Source organism: Trichomycterus rosablanca, chromosome 16 (assembly GCF_030014385.1).
Source record: "Trichomycterus rosablanca isolate fTriRos1 chromosome 16, fTriRos1.hap1, whole genome shotgun sequence".
Lineage (NCBI taxonomy): Eukaryota > Metazoa > Chordata > Actinopteri > Siluriformes > Trichomycteridae > Trichomycterus > Trichomycterus rosablanca.
Window position 1 is genome coordinate 30556528 of NC_086003.1, and position 22367 is coordinate 30578894.

General features: G+C 47.6%; 1 protein-coding gene across 2 annotated transcripts in view; it reads right to left on the reverse strand.

Moving 5' to 3' along the window:
• Positions 1–21849, reverse strand: part of LOC134330537 (E3 ubiquitin-protein ligase UHRF2-like) — a 38790-nt gene extending 16941 nt beyond the window's left edge. For both annotated transcript variants that reach the window (XM_063011713.1, XM_063011712.1), the window contains exons 1-3: positions 21485–21849; positions 255–539; positions 1–142 (exon numbers count right to left, since the gene is read on the reverse strand). The exon at positions 1–142 is cut by the window's left edge and continues 118 nt beyond it. In XM_063011713.1, coding sequence (XP_062867783.1) covers positions 1–142; positions 255–539; positions 21485–21637 — 580 coding nt within the window. In that variant the 5' untranslated portion in view covers positions 21638–21849. The remainder of the gene's footprint in view (positions 143–254; positions 540–21484) is intronic.
• Between the last annotated feature and the right edge of the window lie 518 nt (positions 21850–22367).

Here is a 22367-nt window from a genome sequence, read left to right on the forward strand (position 1 = left end):
CCGCCTCCGTCTCCACCTTCCCGTTGATGTGCTTTTTCCGGGGTCGGCCTCTGGGTGCTTTAGTGAACTGAGCCACTTTTTTGACGGTGGCCTCGAACCAGGCGCCGATGCTCAGGTCCCTGCAGTCCACCAGCTCGTTAACCTGGAAACCAAACAGTGTGCACCTCTGTAAATCATCTAAATCATCTAGTCTATGGGGGCGGGCGGGGTCACCTGCTCTCTCCTCTACACCTGTACTCGTGCCCAGTTCTCACCTTATAAACACCGATCCCGGGGTCGACCAGGTCAGTAGACGAAGACGTTGACGGCTGACTGTCTGAGACGGATTCGTTTTTAGTGATGACTGTTTTTGGGGAGGGCGTGGTCGTGGTGGGCGTGGCAGGCGTGCTGCTGGGAGGAGTGATGTTGATGACCACAGCTTCTTCGTTGTTGGGGGCGGGGCTCGGGCTGTCAGGTGGGTCTGTGTGAGAGCGAATGAGAAGCTGGACGATGTCGTTCAGGCCGACGTTGTAATCGAACAGCGTCTGTCCGTCCTCCATCTGTAAACCAGAGACGGGCAGAGAAAGTGTTAGCTTACACAACCAGTGAGCTAGCAAACTAATAACTAAAAATAACACTCACTGTACATGTTATCAGCTCCACTTACCATATAGAAGCACTTTGTAGCTCTACAATTACTGACTGTAGTCCATCTGTTTCTCTACATGCTTTGTTACCCCCTTTCACCCTGTTCTTCAATGGTCAGGACCCCCACAGGACCCCCACAGAGCAGGTATTATTTAGGTGGTGGATGATTCTCAGCACTGCAGTGACACTGACATGGTGCTGGTGTGTTAGTGTGTGTTGTGCTGGTATGAGTGGATCAGACACAGCAGCGCTGCTGAAGTTTTTAAACACCTCACTGTCACTGCTGGACTGAGAATCGTCCACCAACCAAAAATATCCAGCCGACAGCGCCCCGTGGGCAGCGTCCTGTGACCACTGATGAAGGTCTAGAAGATGACCGACTCAAACAGCAGCAATAGATGAGCGATCGTCTCTGACTTTACATCTACAAGGTGGACCGACTAGGTAGGAGCGTCTAATAGAGTGGACAGTGAGTGGACACGGTGTTTAAAAACTCCAGCAGCGCTGCTGTGTCTGATCCACTCATACCAGCACAACACACACTAACACACCACCACCATGTCAGTGTCACAGCAGTGCTGAGAATCATCCACCACCTAAATAATACCTGCTCTGTGGGGGTCCTGTGGGGGTCCTGACCATTGAAGAACAGATGGACTACAGTCAGTAATTGTAGAACTACAAAGTGCTTCTATATGGTAAGTGGAGCTGATAAAATGGACAGTGAGTGTAGAAACAAGGAGGTGGTTATAATGTTTTGACTGATTGGTGTAGGTGTGATGTAAAAGAAGAAAGGAAAAGAAGGAAAGATTAAAAGAGGAAATAAAGAGAGAAAAAGAAAAGAATGTGAAACAATAACATTCAATCACCGAGCTCCCCGAAGCACTCAGCATTTAACGTTCCGAACACAAAGTCAGGACCGAAAACACAATTCCACTACGTCTCTCACGATATACCAAATTACTATAGTTTATAATATCATGGGGGGGGGGATTTATGGGGACTATCTATGCCGTCCTAACCCATAACTGGTCGGCACACAATGACGAGAGTAAAATGGCGGCTTCCTCTTCCTTTTCGCCCAGTTAGAGGGAGCACGAAACCCGTCACACTCCGCCATGTTCTAGCAGAGTCTTCAACACACACACACACACACACACACACACACACACACACACACACACACACACACACGGTGTAAGGTAAAAGCACGGAAATTACTTTCATTGTACAAAAAGATGAAAAACACAGTTCACCGTTAAATTGTTCAGTGTGTGTGTGTGTGTGTGTGTGTGTGTGTGTGTATGTGTGTGTGTGTGTGTGTGTGTGTGTGTGTGTGTGTGTGTGTGTGTGTGGTAAAACGGTGCAAATGGCCGAGTGTATTTTTCCCCCTTGGTCTGTCTTTGGAATGAACGGAAAGAAAAAGATGCTGCCATTTTCCCTCTTATTATGCAACTGTGTGTGTGTGTGTGTGTGTGTGTGTGTGTGTGTGTGTGTGTGTGTATGTGTGTGTGTGTGTGTGTGTGTATGTGTGTGTGAAATGGACAAAGAGAAAATACGATCTCGCATAAGGAAAAAAAAGTGGAGGCATACGCAGATAAACGGCGGCCGCGGCGGTGGATAAAGACACGTTAAGTGTATAATCAGTGTGAGTGTACAGTCAAGCGTTTCGACTGTAGTCTACAACTCTAACCGCCCCACTACCCTCCACAACTGTTTAAATCTGTATATCCCCCCCCCCCCCCATACACACCCTGTTCCCACATGAACTCATGTACGAGGTGAATATTAGGGAACTAATGGGAGAATCATTAAGGAACCGCGCCGCAGTGACACCGAACTCATACACACCAGCAGAACAAAGCGCAGATCGTGACTTAACAAAGCGCAGCGTAGAAACTCAGCACGGCACAGGGCGCTCTAACACACCCACCGGCTCAATCCCGGCAAAATACAACAGCCAGAGAAAAGACTGAGAGGACAAAAAGAGACAGAAATACAGTGGTAGAATCAGGGAGCCGATCAGACTGATAAAAACATTAAAAACTAATAAAATAATGAAAGAAAAAAAGAGAAAATATAAAGAGAGAAACTGATGATGAGAGAAGAGAGAATGTTGGTAATAAATCTGAAACTAGAACAACAGTGACGGACGTGAGGACAAAAAAACATAAATAATGATTTAAATCATAATAAATGGAATAAACCGTAATAAAATACAGAAGATCCTTGTACATCATATTGTTTATTTAACATATTTATATTTACACTTTGTGGTGTACACACACACACACACACACACTCCTTCACAACCACAGCGTTCAGCAACTCATGTCCTTCTGACGAATCTCGAAGCTTCCCAGCAACATGAGTCACGACGTTAAACTGGGACACCAGTAACGGGAATCATCGGACTCATCGGAATCATCTTACATTCCACACACAGCCAGATGTGCAGAGTTCAGCGTGTCCTCAGACTCCATACAGATGCAAAACATCCTCATGTTCATGGTTATTATAATGCTTATTAATGAATCGTTTGGCACTTCATGATTAAACCGAATGAACTGTCCAAGTACCACTGCTGGTATGTGAGGCCCTTCAGAGTTTTGTACAGGGAACACAGAGACAGAACACAGAGACAGAATACAAAGAACACAGAGACAGAATACAAAGAACACAGAGACAGAACACAGAGACAGAACACAGAGAAAGAACACAGAGACAGAACACAGAGAAAGAACACAGAGAAAGAACACAGAGACAGAACACAGAGACAGAACACAGACAACACAAACAGAACACAGAGACAGAACACAGAGAACACAAACAGAACACAGAGACAGAACACAGAGACAGAACACACAGACAGAACACAGAGACAGAACACAGAGACAGAACACAGAGAAAGAACACAGACAACACAAACAGAACACAAACAGAACACAGAGACAGAACACAGAGAAAGAACACAGACAACACAAACAGAACACAAACAGAACACAGAGACAGAACACAGAGACAGAACACAGAGACAGAACACAGACAACACAAACAGAACACAAACAGAACACAGAGACAGAACACAGAGACAGAACACAGAGAGAACACAGAGACAGAACACAGACAACACAAACAGAACACAAACAGAACACAGAGACAGAACACAGAGACAGAACACAGACAGAACACAGAGACAGAACACAGAGACAGAACACAGAGAAAGAACACAGACAACACAAACAGAACACAAACAGAACACAGAGACAGAACACAGAGAAAGAACACAGACAACACAAACAGAACACAGAGACAGAACACAGAGACAGAACACAGAGACAGAACACAGAGAAAGAACACAGACAACACAAACAGAACACAAACAGAACACAGAGACAGAAGACAGAGACAGAACACAGAGACAGAACACAGAGACAGAACACAGACAACACAAACAGAACAAACAGAACACAGAGACAGAACACAGAGACAGAACACAGACAGAACACAGAGACAGAACACAGAGACAGAACACAGACAGAACACAGAGACAGAACACACAGACAGAACACAGAGACAGAACACACAGACAGAACACAGAGACAGAACACAGAGACAGAACACAGAGACAGAACACAGAGACAGAACACACAGACAGAACACAGAGACAGAACACAGAGAACACTTCCTGCAGTCTCAATACTTTCTGAGATGTATAAAAGGGAATAAATACTGTAACTGCAGGCCTTTATTTCAGAACTGAAAGAGCCGTCGGTTCCGAGTAACGAATCCGTCATTAATACAGAATCAGTTCTGAGAATCATTACTGACTCACTGATACAGGCGGTACAGAGGAACAGAAGAAGGCGTGTAGCGCTGTAGGTGGATCACGTGTGAGAGGGTTCTACACGCTAAATGATCACGTGTGAGAGGGTTCTACACGCTAAATGATCACGTGTGAGAGGGTTCTACACGCTAAATGATCACGTGTGAGAAGGTTCTACACGCTAAATGATCACGTGTGAGAGGGTTCTACACGCTAAATGATCACGTGTGAGAAGGTTCTACACGCTAAATGATCACGTGTGAGAGGGTTCTACACGCTAAATGATCACGTGTGAGGGTTCTACACGCTAAATGATCACGTGTGAGAGGGTTCAACACGCTAAATGATCACGTGTGAGAGGGTTCTACACGTTAAATGATCACGTGTGAGAGGGTTCTACACGCTAAATGATCACGTGTGAGAGGGTTCTACACGCTAAATGATCACGTGTGAGAGGGTTCTACACGCTAAATGATCACGTGTGAGAAGGTTCTACACGCAAAATGATCACGTGTGAGAGGGTTCTACACGCTAAATGATCACGTGTGAGAGGGTTCTACACGCTAAATGATCACGTGTGAGAGGGTTCTACACGCTAAATGATCACGTGTGAGAGGGTTCTACACGCTAAATGATCACGTGTGAGAGGGTTCTACACGCTAAATGATCACGTGTGAGAAGGTTCTACACGCTAAATGATCACGTGTGAGAGGGTTCTACACGCTAAATGATCACGTGTGAGAGGGTTCTACACGCTAAATGATCCCGTGTGAGAGGGTTCTACACGCTAAATGATCACGTGTGAGAAGGTTCTACACGCTAAATGATCACGTGTGAGAGGGTTCTACAAGCTAAATGATCACGTGTGAGAGGGTTCTACACGCTAAATGATCACGTGTGAGAGGGTTCTACACGCTAAATGATCACGTGTGAGAGGGTTCTACACGCTAAATGATCACGTGTGAGAGGGTTCTACACGCTAAATGATCACGTGTGAGAGGGTTCTACACGCTAAATGATCACGTGTGAGAGGGTTCAACACGCTAAATGATCACGTGTGAGAAGGTTCTACACGCTAAATGATCACGTGTGAGAGGGTTCTACACGCTAAATGATCACGTGTGAGAGGGTTCTACACGCTAAATGATCACGTGTGAGAGGGTTCTACACGCTAAATGATCACGTGTGAGAGGGTTCAACACGCTAAATGATCACGTGTGAGAGGGTTCTACACGCTAAATGATCACGTGTGAGAGGGTTCTACACGCTAAATGATCACGTGTGAGGGGGTTCTACACGCAAAATGATCACGTGTGAGAGGGTTCTACACGCTAAATGATCACGTGTGAGAGGGTTCTACACGCTAAATGATCACGTGTGAGGGGGTTCTACACGCAAAATGATCACGTGTGAGGGTTCTACACGCTAAATGATCACGTGTGAGAGGGTTCTACACGCTAAATGATCACGTGTGAGAGGGTTCTACACGCTAAATGATCACGTGTGAGAGGGTTCTACACGCTAAATGATCACGTGTGAGAAGGTTCTACACGCTAAATGATCACGTGTGAGAGGGTTCTACACGCTAAATGATCACGTGTGAGAGGGTTCTACACGCTAAATGATCACGTGTGAGAGGGTTCTACACGCTAAATGATCACGTGAGAGGGTTCAACACGCTAAATGATCACGTGTGAGAAGGTTCTACACGCTAAATGATCACGTGTGAGAGGGTTCTACACGCTAAATGATCACGTGTGAGAGGGTTCTACACGCTAAATGATCACGTGTGAGAGGGTTCTACACGCTAAATGATCACGTGTGAGAGGGTTCTACATGCTAAATGATCACGTGTGAGAGGGTTCAACACGCTAAATGATCACGTGTGAGAGGGTTCTACACGCTAAATGATCACGTGTGAGAGGGTTCTACACGCTAAATGATCACGTGTGAGAGGGTTCTACATGCTAAATGATCACGTGTGAGAGGGTTCTACACGCTAAATGATCACGTGTGAGAGGGTTCTACACGCTAAATGATCACGTGTGAGAGGGTTCTACACGCAAAATGATCACGTGTGAGGGGGTTCAACACGCAAAATGATCACGTGTGAGAGGGTTCTACACGCAAAATGATCACGTGTGAGAGGGTTCTACACGCTAAATGATCACGTGTGAGAGGGTTCTACACGCTAAATGATCACGTGTGAGAGGGTTCTACACGCTAAATGATCACGTGTGAGGGGGTTCTACACGCAAAATGATCACGTGTGAGAGGGTTCTACACGCTAAATGATCACGTGTGAGAGGGTTCTACACGCAAAATGATCACGTGTGAGAGGGTTCTACACGCTAAATGATCACGTGTGAGAGGGTTCTACACGCTAAATGATCACGTGTGAGAGGGTTCTACACGCTAAATGATCACGTGTGAGAGGGTTCTACACGCTAAATGATCACGTGTGAGAGGGTTCTACACGCTAAATGATCACGTGTGAGAGGGTTCCACACGCTAAATGATCACGTGTGAGAGGGTTCTACACGCTAAATGATCACGTGAGAGGGTTCTACACGCTAAATGATCACGTGTGAGAGGGTTCTACACGCTAAATGATCACGTGTGAGGGGGTTCTACACGCAAAATGATCACGTGTGAGAAGGTTCTACACGCTAAATGATCACGTGTGAGAGGGTTCTACACGCTAAATGATCACGTGTGAGAGGGTTCTACATGCTAAATGATCACGTGTGAGAGGGTTCAACACGCTAAATGATCACGTGTGAGAGGGTTCTACACGCTAAATGATCACGTGTGAGAGGGTTCTACACGCTAAATGATCACGTGTGAGAGGGTTCTACACGCAAAATGATCACGTGTGAGGGGGTTCAACACGCAAAATGATCACGTGTGAGAGGGTTCTACACGCAAAATGATCACGTGTGAGAGGGTTCTACACGCTAAATGATCACGTGTGAGAGGGTTCTACACGCTAAATGATCACGTGTGAGGGGGTTCTACACGCAAAATGATCACGTGTGAGAGGGTTCTACACGCAAAATGATCACGTGTGAGAGGGTTCTACACGCTAAATGATCACGTGTGAGAGGGTTCTACACGCTAAATGATCACGTGTGAGAGGGTTCTACACGCTAAATGATCACGTGTGAGAGGGTTCTACACGCAAAATGATCACGTGTGAGAGGGTTCTACACGCTAAATGATCACGTGTGAGAAGGTTCTACACGCTAAATGATCACGTGTGAGAGGGTTCTACACGCTAAATGATCACGTGTGAGAGGGTTCTACACGCTAAATGATCACGTGTGAGAGGGTTCTACACGCTAAATGATCACGTGTGAGAGGGTTCTACACGCTAAATGATCACGTGTGAGAGGGTTCTACACGCTAAATGATCACGTGTGAGAGGGTTCTACACGCTAAATGATCACGTGTGAGAGGGTTCTACACGCTAAATGATCACGTATGAGAAGGTTCTACACGCTAAATGATCACGTGTGAGAGGGTTCTACATGCTAAATGATCACGTGTGAGAATGTTCTACACGCTAAATGATCACGTGTGAGAGGGTTCTACACGCTAAATGATCACGTGTGAGAGGGTTCTACACGCTAAATGATCACGTGTGAGAAGGTTCTACACGCTAAATGATCACGTGTGAGAGGGTTCTACACGCTAAATGATCACGTGTGAGAGGGTTCTACACGCTAAATGATCACGTGTGAGAATGTTCTACACGCTAAATGATCACGTGTGAGAGGGTTCTACACGCTAAATGATCACGTGTGAGAGGGTTCTACACGCTAAATGATCACGTGTGAGAAGGTTCTACACGCTAAATGATCACGTGTGAGAAGGTTCTACACGCTAAATGATCACGTGTGAGAGGGTTCTACACGCTAAATGATCACGTGACGTTACTGCTGTGTGTTTACACTCAGCATGTGGGTTCAATCCTCAACCTTGGTTTAATGTTGGTGAAAAAGTCTGTCCTCCCACCCTGAAACACATGCAGAAGGTGGATTGGCTGGTGTAATTCCCCCCGGGCTGAGAGTGAGTGGTTTAGGGCAGGAATGTTGAAACTCCTCCTCCATTTTCAGCTCGGTGTGTTTTTGTCGCTGTGGTTCTGCACAACTATCAAAATGGCGACGAGTTCTGAAAGATCAACACGTGCAACCATGATGTGTTCAGCAACCCTCACCAACTCACAATCACACTACTGGATTACACTGTGTGTGTGTGTGTGTGTGTGTGTTTTTTTAGTGTGTGTGTTTTTAGTGTGTGTGTGTTTATTGTGTGTGTGTGTGTGTGTGTGATTATTGTGTGTGTGTGTGTGTGTGTTTTTTTAGTGTGTGTGTGTTTAGTGTGTGTGTGTTTATTGTGTGTGTGTGTGTGTGTGATTATTGTGTGTGTGTGTGTGTGTGTGTGTTTTTTTAGTGTGTGTGTGTTTAGTGTGTGTGTGTTTATTGTGTGTGTGTGTGTGTGTGTGTGTGTGTGTGTTTATTGTGTGTATGTGTTTATTGTGTGTGTGTGTGTGTGTGTTTATTGTGTGTGTGTGTGTGTGTGTGTTTATTGTGTGTGTGTGTGTGTTTATTGTGTGTGTGTTTATTGTGTGTGTGTGTTTATTGTGTGTGTGTGTTTATTGTGTGTGTGTGTTTATTGTGTGTGTGTTTATTGTGTGTGTGTGTTTTTATTGTGTGTGTTTATTGTGTGTGTGTGTGTGTTTATTGTGTGTGTGTGTGTGTGTTTATTGTGTGTGTGTGTTTATTGTGTGTGTGTTTATTGTGTGTGTGTGTGTTTATTGTGTGTGTGTGTGTGTTTATTGTGTGTGTGTGTTTATTGTGTGTGTGTGTTTATTGTGTGTGTGTTTATTGTGTGTGTGTGTTTATTGTGTGTGTGTGTTTATTGTGTGTGTGTGTGTTTATTGTGTGTGTGTGTTTATTGTGTGTGTGTGTGTTTATTGTGTGTGTGTGTGTGTATTGTGTTGTGTGTGTGTGTGTTTATTGTGTGTGTGTGTGTTTATTGTGTGTGTGTTTATTGTGTGTGTTTATTGTGTGTGTGTGTGTGTTTATTGTGTGTGTGTGTTTATTGTGTGTGTGTGTGTTTATTGTGTGTGTGTGTTTATTGTGTGTGTGTGTTTAGTGTGTGTTTATTGTGTGTGTGTGTTTATTGTGTGTGTGTGTTTAGTGTGTGTGTTTTTAGTGTGTGTGTGTTTATTGTGTGTGTGTGTGTGTGTGTGTGATTATTGTGTGTGTGTGTGTGTGTGTTTTTTTAGTGTGTGTGTGTTTAGTGTGTGTGTGTTTATTGTGTGTGTGTGTGTGTGTGATTATTGTGTGTGTGTGTGTGTGTGTGTTTTTTTAGTGTGTGTGTGTTTAGTGTGTGTGTGTTTATTGTGTGTGTGTGTGTGTGTGTGTGTGTGTGTTTATTGTGTGTATGTGTTTATTGTGTGTGTGTGTGTGTGTGTTTATTGTGTGTGTGTGTGTGTGTGTGTTTATTGTGTGTGTGTGTGTGTGTGTTTATTGTGTGTGTGTGTGTGTTTATTGTGTGTGTGTTTATTGTGTGTGTGTGTTTATTGTGTGTGTGTGTTTATTGTGTGTGTGTTTATTGTGTGTGTGTGTTTTTATTGTGTGTGTTTATTGTGTGTGTGTGTGTGTTTATTGTGTGTGTGTGTGTGTTTATTGTGTGTGTGTGTTTATTGTGTGTGTGTTTATTGTGTGTGTGTGTGTTTATTGTGTGTGTGTGTGTGTTTATTGTGTGTGTGTGTTTATTGTGTGTGTGTGTTTATTGTGTGTGTGTTTATTGTGTGTGTGTGTTTATTGTGTGTGTGTGTTTATTGTGTGTGTGTGTGTTTATTGTGTGTGTGTGTTTATTGTGTGTGTGTGTGTTTATTGTGTGTGTGTGTGTGTATTGTGTTGTGTGTGTGTGTGTTTATTGTGTGTGTGTGTGTTTATTGTGTGTGTTTATTGTGTGTGTTTATTGTGTGTGTGTGTGTGTTTATTGTGTGTGTGTGTTTATTGTGTGTGTGTGTGTTTATTGTGTGTGTGTGTTTATTGTGTGTGTGTGTGTTTATTGTGTTTAGTGTGTGTGTGTGTGTTTATTGTGTGTGTTTATTGTGTGTGTGTGTGTGTTTATTGTGTGTGTGTGTGTGTTTATTGTGTGTGTGTGTGTGTTTGTGTGTGTGTGTGTTTATTGTGTTTAGTGTGTGTGTGTGTGTGTGTTTATTGTGTTTAGTGTGTGTGTTTGTGTTTAGTGTGTGTGTGTGTGTGTGTGTGGGAAATGTGAGGAGACGCTCCCCTCCCCCACCAGCAGTCAGTTAGAGACGAAGTGAAAGAGTGTAAACAAGAATAAAATATCAGAGTGAACCGGAGCCACGCCCACTTCACTGGAGTAATACAGATCATACCGACACACCGACCGTCTTCATACCGACACTCCGACCGTCCTCATACCGACACTCCGACCGTCCTCATACCGACACTCCGACCGTCCTCATACCGACACTCCGACCGTCCTCATACCGACACGCCGACCGTCTTCATACCGACACGCCGACCGTCTTCATACCGACACTCCGACCGTCCTCATACCGACACGCCGACCGTCTTCATACCGACACGCCGACCGTCTTCATACCGACACACCGACCGTCTTCATACCGACACGCCCACCGTCCTCATACCGACACGCCGACCGTCTTCATACCGACACACCGACCGTCTTCATACCGACACACCTACCATCTTCATACCGACCGTCCTCATACCGACACGACGACCGTCTTCATGCCGACACGCCGACCGTCTTCATACTGACACTCCGACCGTCTTCATACCGACACACCGACCGTCTTCATACCGACACGCCGACCGTCTTCATACCGACACGCCGACCGTCCTCATACCGACACACCGACCGTCCTCATACCGACCGTCTTCACACCGACCGTCTTCATACCGACACACCTACCATCATCATACCGACCGTCATCATACCGACACGCCGACCGTCCTCATACCGACACGCCAACCGTCTTCATACCGACACACCGACCGTCTTCATACCGACACAACGACCGTCTTCATACCGACCGTCTTCATACCGACACACCGACCGTCTTCATACCGACCGTCTTCATACCGACACACCGACCGTCTTCATACCGACACGCCGACCGTCTTCATACCGACACGCCGACCGTCTTCATACCGACACGCCGACCGTCTTCATACCGACACGCCGACCGTCTTCATACCGACACGCCGACCCTCTTCATACCGACACGCCGACCGTCTTCATACCGACACGCCGACCGTCCTCATACCGACACGCCGACCGTCCTCATACCGACACGCCGACCGTCTTCATACCGACACGCCGACCGTCTTCATACCGACACACCAACCGTCTTCATACCGACACGCCCACCGTCCTCATACCGACACACCGACCGTCTTCATACCGACACACCGACCGTCTTCATACCGACACACCTACCATCTTCATACCGACCGTCCTCATACCGACACGACGACCGTCTTCATGCCGACACGCCGACTGTCTTCATACCGACACTCCGACCGTCTTCATACCGACACGCCGACCGTCTTCATACCGACACGCCGACCGTCTTCATACCGACACACCGACCGTCCTCATACCGACACACCGACCGTCCTCATACCGACCGTCTTCATACCGACCGTCCTCATACCGACCGTCTTCATACCGACCGTCTTCATACCGACACACCGACCGTCTTCATACCGACACACCGACCGTCTTCATACCGACACACCTACCATCTTCATACCGACCGTCATCATACCGACACGCCGACCGTCTTCATACCGACACGCCGACCGTCTTCATACCGACACACCGACCGTCTTCATACCGACACACCGACCGTCTTCATACCGACACACCTACCATCTTCATACCGACCGTCTTCATACCGACACACCGACCGTCTTCATACCGACACGCCGACCGTCCTCATACCGACACACCGACCGTCTTCATACCGACACACCGACCGTCTTCATACCGACACGCCCACCGTGCTCATACCGACACACCGACCGTCTTCATACCGACACACCGACCGTCTTCATACCGACACACCTACCATCTTCATACCGACCGTCCTCATACCGACACGACGACCGTCTTCATGCCGACACGCCGACCGTCTTCATACCGACACTCCGACCGTCTTCATACCGACACGCCGACCGTCTTCATACCGACACGCCGACCGTCTTCATACCGACACACCGACCGTCCTCATACCGACACACCGACCGTCCTCATACCGACCGTCTTCATACCGACCGTCTTCATACCGACACACCGACCGTCTTCATACCGACACACCGACCGTCTTCATACCGACACACCTACCATCTTCATACCGACCGTCATCATACCGACACGCCGACCGTCTTCATACCGACACGCCGACCGTCTTCATACCGACACACCGACCGTCTTCATACCGACACACCGACCGTCTTCATACCGACACACCTACCATCTTCATACCGACCGTCTTCATACCGACACACCGACCGTCTTCATACCGACACACCTACCATCTTCATACCGACCGTCCTCATACCGACACGCCGACCGTCTTCATACCGACACGCCGACCGTCTTCATACCGACACGCCGACCGTCTTCATACCGACACGCCGACCGTCTTCATACCGACACGCCGACCGTCTTCATACCGACACGCCGACCGTCTTCATACCGACACGCCGACCGTCTTCATACCGACCGTCTTCATACCGACACACCGACCGTCTTCATACCGACCGTCTTCATACCGACACACCGACCGTCTTCATACCGACACACCTACCATCTTCATACCGACCGTCATCATACCGACACGCCGACCGTCCTCATACCGACACGCCAACCGTCTTCATACCGACACACCGACCGTCTTCATACCGACACAACGACCGTCTTCATACCGACCGTCTTCATACCGACACACCGACCGTCTTCATACCGACCGTCTTCATACCGACACACCGACCGTCTTTATACCGACACACCGACCGTCTTCATACCGACACACCGACCGTCTTTATACCGACACACCGACCGTCTTCATACCGACACACCGACCGTCTTCATACCGACACACCGACCGTCTTCATACCGACACACCGACCGTCCTCATACCGACACACCGACCGTCTTTATACCGACACACCGACTGTCTTTATACCGACACACCGACCGTCTTCATACCGACACACCGACCGTCTTCATACCGACACACCGACCGTCTTCATACCGACACACCTACCATCTTTATACCGACACAACGACCGTCTTCATACCGACCGTCTTCATACCGACACACCGACCGTCTTCATACCGACACACCGACTGTCTTTATACCGACACACCGACCGTCTTCATACCGACACACCGACCGTCCTCATACCGACACGACGACCGTCTTCATGCCGACACGCCGACCGTCTTCATACTGACACTCCGACCGTCTTCATACCGACACACCGACCGTCTTCATACCGACACGCCGACCGTCTTCATACCGACACGCCGACCGTCCTCATACCGACACACCGACCGTCCTCATACCGACCGTCTTCACACCGACCGTCTTCATACCGACACACCTACCATCATCATACCGACCGTCATCATACCGACACGCCGACCGTCCTCATACCGACACGCCAACCGTCTTCATACCGACACACCGACCGTCTTCATACCGACACAACGACCGTCTTCATACCGACCGTCTTCATACCGACACACCGACCGTCTTCATACCGACCGTCTTCATACCGACACACCGACCGTCTTCATACCGACACGCCGACCGTCTTCATACCGACACGCCGACCGTCTTCATACCGACACGCCGACCGTCTTCATACCGACACGCCGACCGTCTTCATACCGACACGCCGACCCTCTTCATACCGACACGCCGACCGTCTTCATACCGACACGCCGACCGTCCTCATACCGACACGCCGACCGTCCTCATACCGACACGCCGACCGTCTTCATACCGACACGCCGACCGTCTTCATACCGACACACCAACCGTCTTCATACCGACACGCCCACCGTCCTCATACCGACACACCGACCGTCTTCATACCGACACACCGACCGTCTTCATACCGACACACCTACCATCTTCATACCGACCGTCCTCATACCGACACGACGACCGTCTTCATGCCGACACGCCGACTGTCTTCATACCGACACTCCGACCGTCTTCATACCGACACGCCGACCGTCTTCATACCGACACGCCGACCGTCTTCATACCGACACACCGACCGTCCTCATACCGACACACCGACCGTCCTCATACCGACCGTCTTCATACCGACCGTCCTCATACCGACCGTCTTCATACCGACCGTCTTCATACCGACACACCGACCGTCTTCATACCGACACACCGACCGTCTTCATACCGACACACCTACCATCTTCATACCGACCGTCATCATACCGACACGCCGACCGTCTTCATACCGACACGCCGACCGTCTTCATACCGACACACCGACCGTCTTCATACCGACACACCGACCGTCTTCATACCGACACACCTACCATCTTCATACCGACCGTCTTCATACCGACACACCGACCGTCTTCATACCGACACGCCGACCGTCCTCATACCGACACACCGACCGTCTTCATACCGACACACCGACCGTCTTCATACCGACACGCCCACCGTCCTCATACCGACACACCGACCGTCTTCATACCGACACACCGACCGTCTTCATACCGACACACCTACCATCTTCATACCGACCGTCCTCATACCGACACGACGACCGTCTTCATGCCGACACGCCGACCGTCTTCATACCGACACTCCGACCGTCTTCATACCGACACGCCGACCGTCTTCATACCGACACGCCGACCGTCTTCATACCGACACACCGACCGTCCTCATACCGACACACCGACCGTCCTCATACCGACCGTCTTCATACCGACCGTCTTCATACCGACACACCGACCGTCTTCATACCGACACACCGACCGTCTTCATACCGACACACCTACCATCTTCATACCGACCGTCATCATACCGACACGCCGACCGTCTTCATACCGACACGCCGACCGTCTTCATACCGACACACCGACCGTCTTCATACCGACACACCGACCGTCTTCATACCGACACACCTACCATCTTCATACCGACCGTCTTCATACCGACACACCGACCGTCTTCATACCGACACACCTACCATCTTCATACCGACCGTCCTCATACCGACACGCCGACCGTCTTCATACCGACACGCCGACCGTCTTCATACCGACACGCCGACCGTCTTCATACCGACACGCCGACCGTCTTCATACCGACACGCCGACCGTCTTCATACCGACACGCCGACCGTCTTCATACCGACCGTCTTCATACCGACACACCGACCGTCTTCATACCGACCGTCTTCATACCGACACACCGACCGTCTTCATACCGACACACCTACCATCTTCATACCGACCGTCATCATACCGACACGCCGACCGTCCTCATACCGACACGCCAACCGTCTTCATACCGACACACCGACCGTCTTCATACCGACACAACGACCGTCTTCATACCGACCGTCTTCATACCGACACACCGACCGTCTTCATACCGACCGTCTTCATACCGACACACCGACCGTCTTTATACCGACACACCGACCGTCTTCATACCGACACACCGACCGTCTTTATACCGACACACCGACCGTCTTCATACCGACACACCGACCGTCTTCATACCGACACACCGACCGTCTTCATACCGACACACCGACCGTCCTCATACCGACACACCGACCGTCTTTATACCGACACACCGACTGTCTTTATACCGACACACCGACCGTCTTCATACCGACACACCGACCGTCTTCATACCGACACACCGACCGTCTTCATACCGACACACCTACCATCTTTATACCGACACAACGACCGTCTTCATACCGACCGTCTTCATACCGACACACCGACCGTCTTCATACCGACACACCGACTGTCTTTATACCGACACACCGACCGTCTTCATACCGACACACCTACCATCTTCATACCGACCGTCATCATACCGACACGCCGACCGTCTTCATACCGACACGCCGACCGTCTTCATACCGACACACCGACCGTCTTCATACCGACACACCGACCGTCTTCATACCGACACACCTACCATCTTCATACCGACCGTCTTCATACCGACACACCGACCGTCTTCATACCGACACACCTACCATCTTCATACCGACCGTCCTCATACCGACACGCCGACCGTCTTCATACCGACACGCCGACCGTCTTCATACCGACCGTCTTCATACCGACACACCGACCGTCTTCATACCGACCGTCTTCATACCGACACACCGACCGTCTTCATACCGACACACCTACCATCTTCATACCGACCGTCATCATACCGACACGCCGACCGTCCTCATACCGACACGCCAACCGTCTTCATACCGACACACCTACCATCTTCATACCGACCGTCATCATACCGACACGCCGACCGTCCTCATACCGACACGCCAACCGTCTTCATACCGACACAACGACCGTCTTCATACCGACCGTCTTCATACCGACCGTCTTCATACCGACACACCGACCGTCTTCATACCGACCGTCTTCATACCGACACACCGACCGTCCTCATACCGACACACCGACCGTCTTCATACCGACACACCGACCGTCTTCATACCGACACACCGACCGTCTTCATACCGACACACCGACCGTCTTCATACCGACACACCGACCGTCCTCATACCGACACACCGACCGTCCTCATACCGACACACCGACCGTCTTTATACCGACACACCGACCGTCTTCATACCGACACACCGACCGTCTTCATACCGACACACCGACCGTCTTCATACCGACACACCGACCGTCTTCATACCGACACACCGACCGTCTTCATACCGACACACCTACCATCTTCATACCGACCGTCCTCATACCAACACACCGACCGTCTTCATACCGACCGTCTTCATACCGACACACCTACCATCTTCATACCGACCGTCATCATACCGACACGCCGACCGTCTTCATACCGACACACCGATCGTCTTCATACCGACCGTCATCATACCGACACGCCGACCGTCTTCATACCGACACACCGACCGTCTTCACACACAGACACCACACCTTTTTCGTAACAGCTAGTTCTGAGATATTCCTGTGCAGTCCTGCGTGAGCTGCATGTTTAAGATCTACACATTTCTAAAACACGTTCCAGGTCAGGAAACAGTGAAGGCCGTTTTAGAAGCTTCAGCTTGTGTTTCTTATACCTACTTAAATCGAGTCATGATAGGGTTTCAGCAGGTATAAGGGCTTGAAGTGGGCATGATAGGGCATGAAGTGTTTTAAAGTTCAGAAGTTAAAGGAGCTGCTGGTAATGTTCTTGTACCAGATACCACAGGAGTCCTTCAGATGTCTCAGCAGGTCAGAGCTGTTATGACAGCATGTTAGGTGGGTGGTTCTAATTAGGGGTAGGTTTATAAAATAGATTTTTCGATTCGAATCGATCTTTATTTGAACGATCCGATATGGATTCATATAAACGCGAGATCGATCTTTTAAATACGCCCCTTTTTACGGTGCACACGGAAATCTGTTACCCCCTTTAATCTCGCCTGACCAGCCAGTGTTTTTTCATGTAACGAGATCTGACCTGCACATCAGTTCAGCATGGCAGAAGCTCAGGTTATGACCACTACACAACTCCTAGCACTGATTTTCGCTCGGCGGCGGGTCGGTGCTGGATCCGGGAGGAACTCGGTGTTCGCTCTGCGATCAAAACTCGGCTCTCGATCGATGTGAGGAACAGCGAGGGGAAACACAGGGGCGAGGATGTAAACAGGTGGTGGAGCGCAATATAGTTTCTATCAGAATACATCAGCACACACACGAGTTTTACAGTATTTCTGACCTGATCGTTCTCTACAAAACAAAATATTTATTAACCTCCAACTCACTACAGAACAAGCCATGCTGCTCGTGTTGCCAAATCCACTCAGATTCATTTATTTCATCGGCGCACACACTTTCATCTCTGGCTGCTTGTTGATGTGCATGTTTGGACGTGGTATCATTAAACCTTTCATCACTTCTCACGTGTGTTTTCGTGACAGAACGTAGTTTTGGAGAGCAGAGAAGCTCGCCTGTGATTCCCCCTGGTGATAGATGGTGTAAAACCCATCACCCATCAGTCGTGTAGTGTGAACATTACAGCGACCAGGTGTTAATCAGAGTGTCGTGTCGTGTAAACTTGGCATAAGCTGTTCAACAGCCAGGTGTATGTTTACATTACATTTACAATGTTGTAGCGTGTCAGACATATAAAATAATAATAAAAAATTAATGTTACTGTTTTCTGTTTTGGATTAATTATTTATGTAAACAAAATACACAAATATTTTTAATAATGTTCTTTGTACAATTATCACATTGGTTCTCTGAACATCTGCACATATTTAAACAAAACCTGTTAATGTAACTCAAATATGCCTAAATGTGTTGAATCAGAAATCGAATCGATCCAGGAAATTAGTGGCGATACCCAGCCCTAGTTCTAATGTTTTGGCTCGTGGTTGCATGTTGTAATTAGTACTGTTTACTACAGTGTAATAGGTCATTATTTACTAGCTAGTACTCTGTAGTAACACTGAGTAATGAGGTGTCATAAGCACTCTTCAGCACAGCATTATCTACTGTTTATTACACCGTTATTAACATACTGCCTAACAGCCCACTACTGCTGAGATCTGGGGGTTCAGGGTTCGAATCTCGACTACATGCTTAATCATTTTAGTTTTATGAAATGTAAGAAGTTTGGATGAGAGAACACGGCGGTAATTTACTCACACATCCCTTTAAACTGGTTTAAATACAGCAACACGAGGGGATTAAAGTGGAGCGCCATCACCATACCCTAATCCCCCACAACCCTGCCCCCACCGTGGAATCAGAGTACTCGCCCGTTTTCCCAGCCAAGTATTCAGACTAGCAAAACGACCTAGATGTCCGTCCTTACCGCTAGACCAGTTTCATTCAAGTGTGATTTGTAGTTAATGATTTATTAATGTCTCCTGATAAAGTCTCTTTGCTTCTTCTATTAGTTTGATACTGTAGATCATAATATTTTACTGGATAGGCTAGAAAATGCAGTAGGTGTTAAAGGACCCGCACTCTTGGTTTAAATCCTATTCGACCGACCGACTTAATGTGTCAATGTCAATAATAAATGCTCAGAAACTACAAAAATAAAACATGGTCTTCCACAGGGGTTAGTATCGGGACCTCTATTATTTACACTATATGCCAGCATTAGGAAAAATTATTCTTAAACATGCACATGACACTAACACCATCAGTAAGACTGAACTCAAGGTTTTACCTGTTGGATCTAAAGCTGTGAGGGACGAGTTGTCTAACCTGGTGCTAAACCTAAACACTTTCTCCGTTACTCCCAGCTCAGATGTTAAAAACTTGGGTGTTCAGATCTTTCCTTTGATGCACACGTTAATAATATTACTCGAGATGCTTTCTTTCATCTGCGTAATATCTCTAGGATAAGAAATATACTATCTGTTAATGACGCTGAAAAACTGATCCATGCGTTTATAACTTCTGGGTTAGATGATTGTAATGCTCTTCTCACCGGATGCTCTGGTAGATCCTTAAACAAACTCCAGTTAGTTCAAAATGCAGCAGCTCGAGTGCTAACCAGAACTAGAAGGTTTATCGATTATATTAGCACAACAAACCAGCATGTTTACTGTGTTTACAGGAATGCAGGGTTACTTATAGTTCCTCAAATTAAAACAATCACAGCAGGGTGAAGAGCGTTCTCATATACAGCCCCACAACTCTGGAATAATCTCACCACCTCCGTTCGGGATTCAAACCCAGTCTGAATCTTCCAGTCCAGGTTGACTAACACTTATTTATTAATCCGGCTTTTGATTAGTCTGGTCCTGAGGGTCGGGGGTCACGGCAGTCTGGTGCTCTCATGGTCCGTCACAATTACTGGTCTGGTTTTTTATATGCTGGATTATCTGGCTGCACTCGATGGTACAAATGTGATTATATCCATTCAAAATACATAAAGAATAGGGGTCTGAATACTTTCTGTATCCACTATATATATTATTGTGTTATGGTTAATATTAAATGTCAGATTTCAGTTTTTATTTCCTCTGTTAATGAGATATTAATATTTTATGCTATCTAACTTACAAGTTTTAGATGATTTATTTTAGGCCTTTTTTGTATGTATTGTGCTGTTGATTATCTACACTGTGTATTGTATTGTCTTGCACTGTTTGTTCTGTGGTGCACCCTGGTCCTGGTCCCGGAGGAACGTTGTTTCGTTTCAGTATGTGCTTGTGTAGAGCTGATATGACAATAAAGCCTCTCCTGAACTTGAACTCTTGATGAGATATATTTGATATGCACATAAATAGTCCTACAAAGTTGAATACACCTTATTATTCAGTGCTATTTGTTCTACTGATCTGTATTTTGTATTTTATATATAAAACTTCGCTGTGATGTGCGGAACACGGTGCTGTTATTAATGCTGTTATGACACCTGTGTGAAACTGGATCTAGTCTGACTTGTATAAAACACGAACATAACTGAATCATGTAGTTTATTAGTAAATGAATCACGCAGACCAGGTTTGTACTGTTTAGTGCACATGTGGAAAGTTCGCGCAGCACTTCTTGTGCAACACATTGCTTCCAAACAGGAAGCTCCACAGCGTTAGCCTACCTGCTAACCAGCTAGCAGCCCAGCTAGCAGCCCAGCTAAAAGCACAACAACACAAACACTGACACAAACGCTGGAGGTAAATAACAGAGAGTAAAGTGGGTAAAACGGACCTGTTTGCCTCGGTAGAATAACCGCTGCCTCCCAGGATCAACATTGAATATCTTCTGGATCTTGACGCGAAGAGATTCGATCTTGGTGAGCCTGGACAGATCCTCCACAGTCCGGGTCTCCTGCCCGTCTATAGTCCGCACCTGGATCCACATCTCCGCCCGAGCGAGCGCACATATAACGGTCACAGCTAACGGAGAGAATCGGTTTAATCCGGGAGTCCGGGGAGGGGAGTGAGGGGCTCACAGCTACAATATTCACGGACCCATACAGACAGACAGACAGACAGACGGTCTCTCTCTCTCTCTCCCTGTCTCTCTCTCTCTCTCAGACTGAACCCGTCCGCGTGTATTTATACGAGCTGAGAGGAGCGCGCGCCTGCCTGTCTCGCACTGCTGCGCGAGGCGGTACCTCACTCACTCACTCGCTCACTCACAGCGCTCACGAGGACACAGCAGTTCGCGCCTTTTTAAAGCCGCCACGCGCATCACTGAGGTAAATCTGTACGTTAGCATGTAGCTAATAATACTCAATAATTATCAACAACAACCGTGTTACAAATACATTAAAACGTCCAGTTTCCATCCTTCATGGTAAGCTTTTGTTTCCACACTGCTGTTTTTACAGCAAATATGCAGTTAAATCTAAATGTATTTAGTATTTAAATTAGAACATTTATTAGGTTTGTTATTATTATGTTTATCACACAGCACCTATACTAACTAGCTGTACTGGTGTATTCACTGGTGTACACTGTGGAACTAGAATGTTCAGGCCTCTGAAAACACATTACGTTAGTAGCTCAGTGTTTAAGGTACTAGAATCAGAAGGTTGCCGGTTTAAACCTCACCACGACCAGGTTGCCACTGTTGGGCCCTTGAGCAA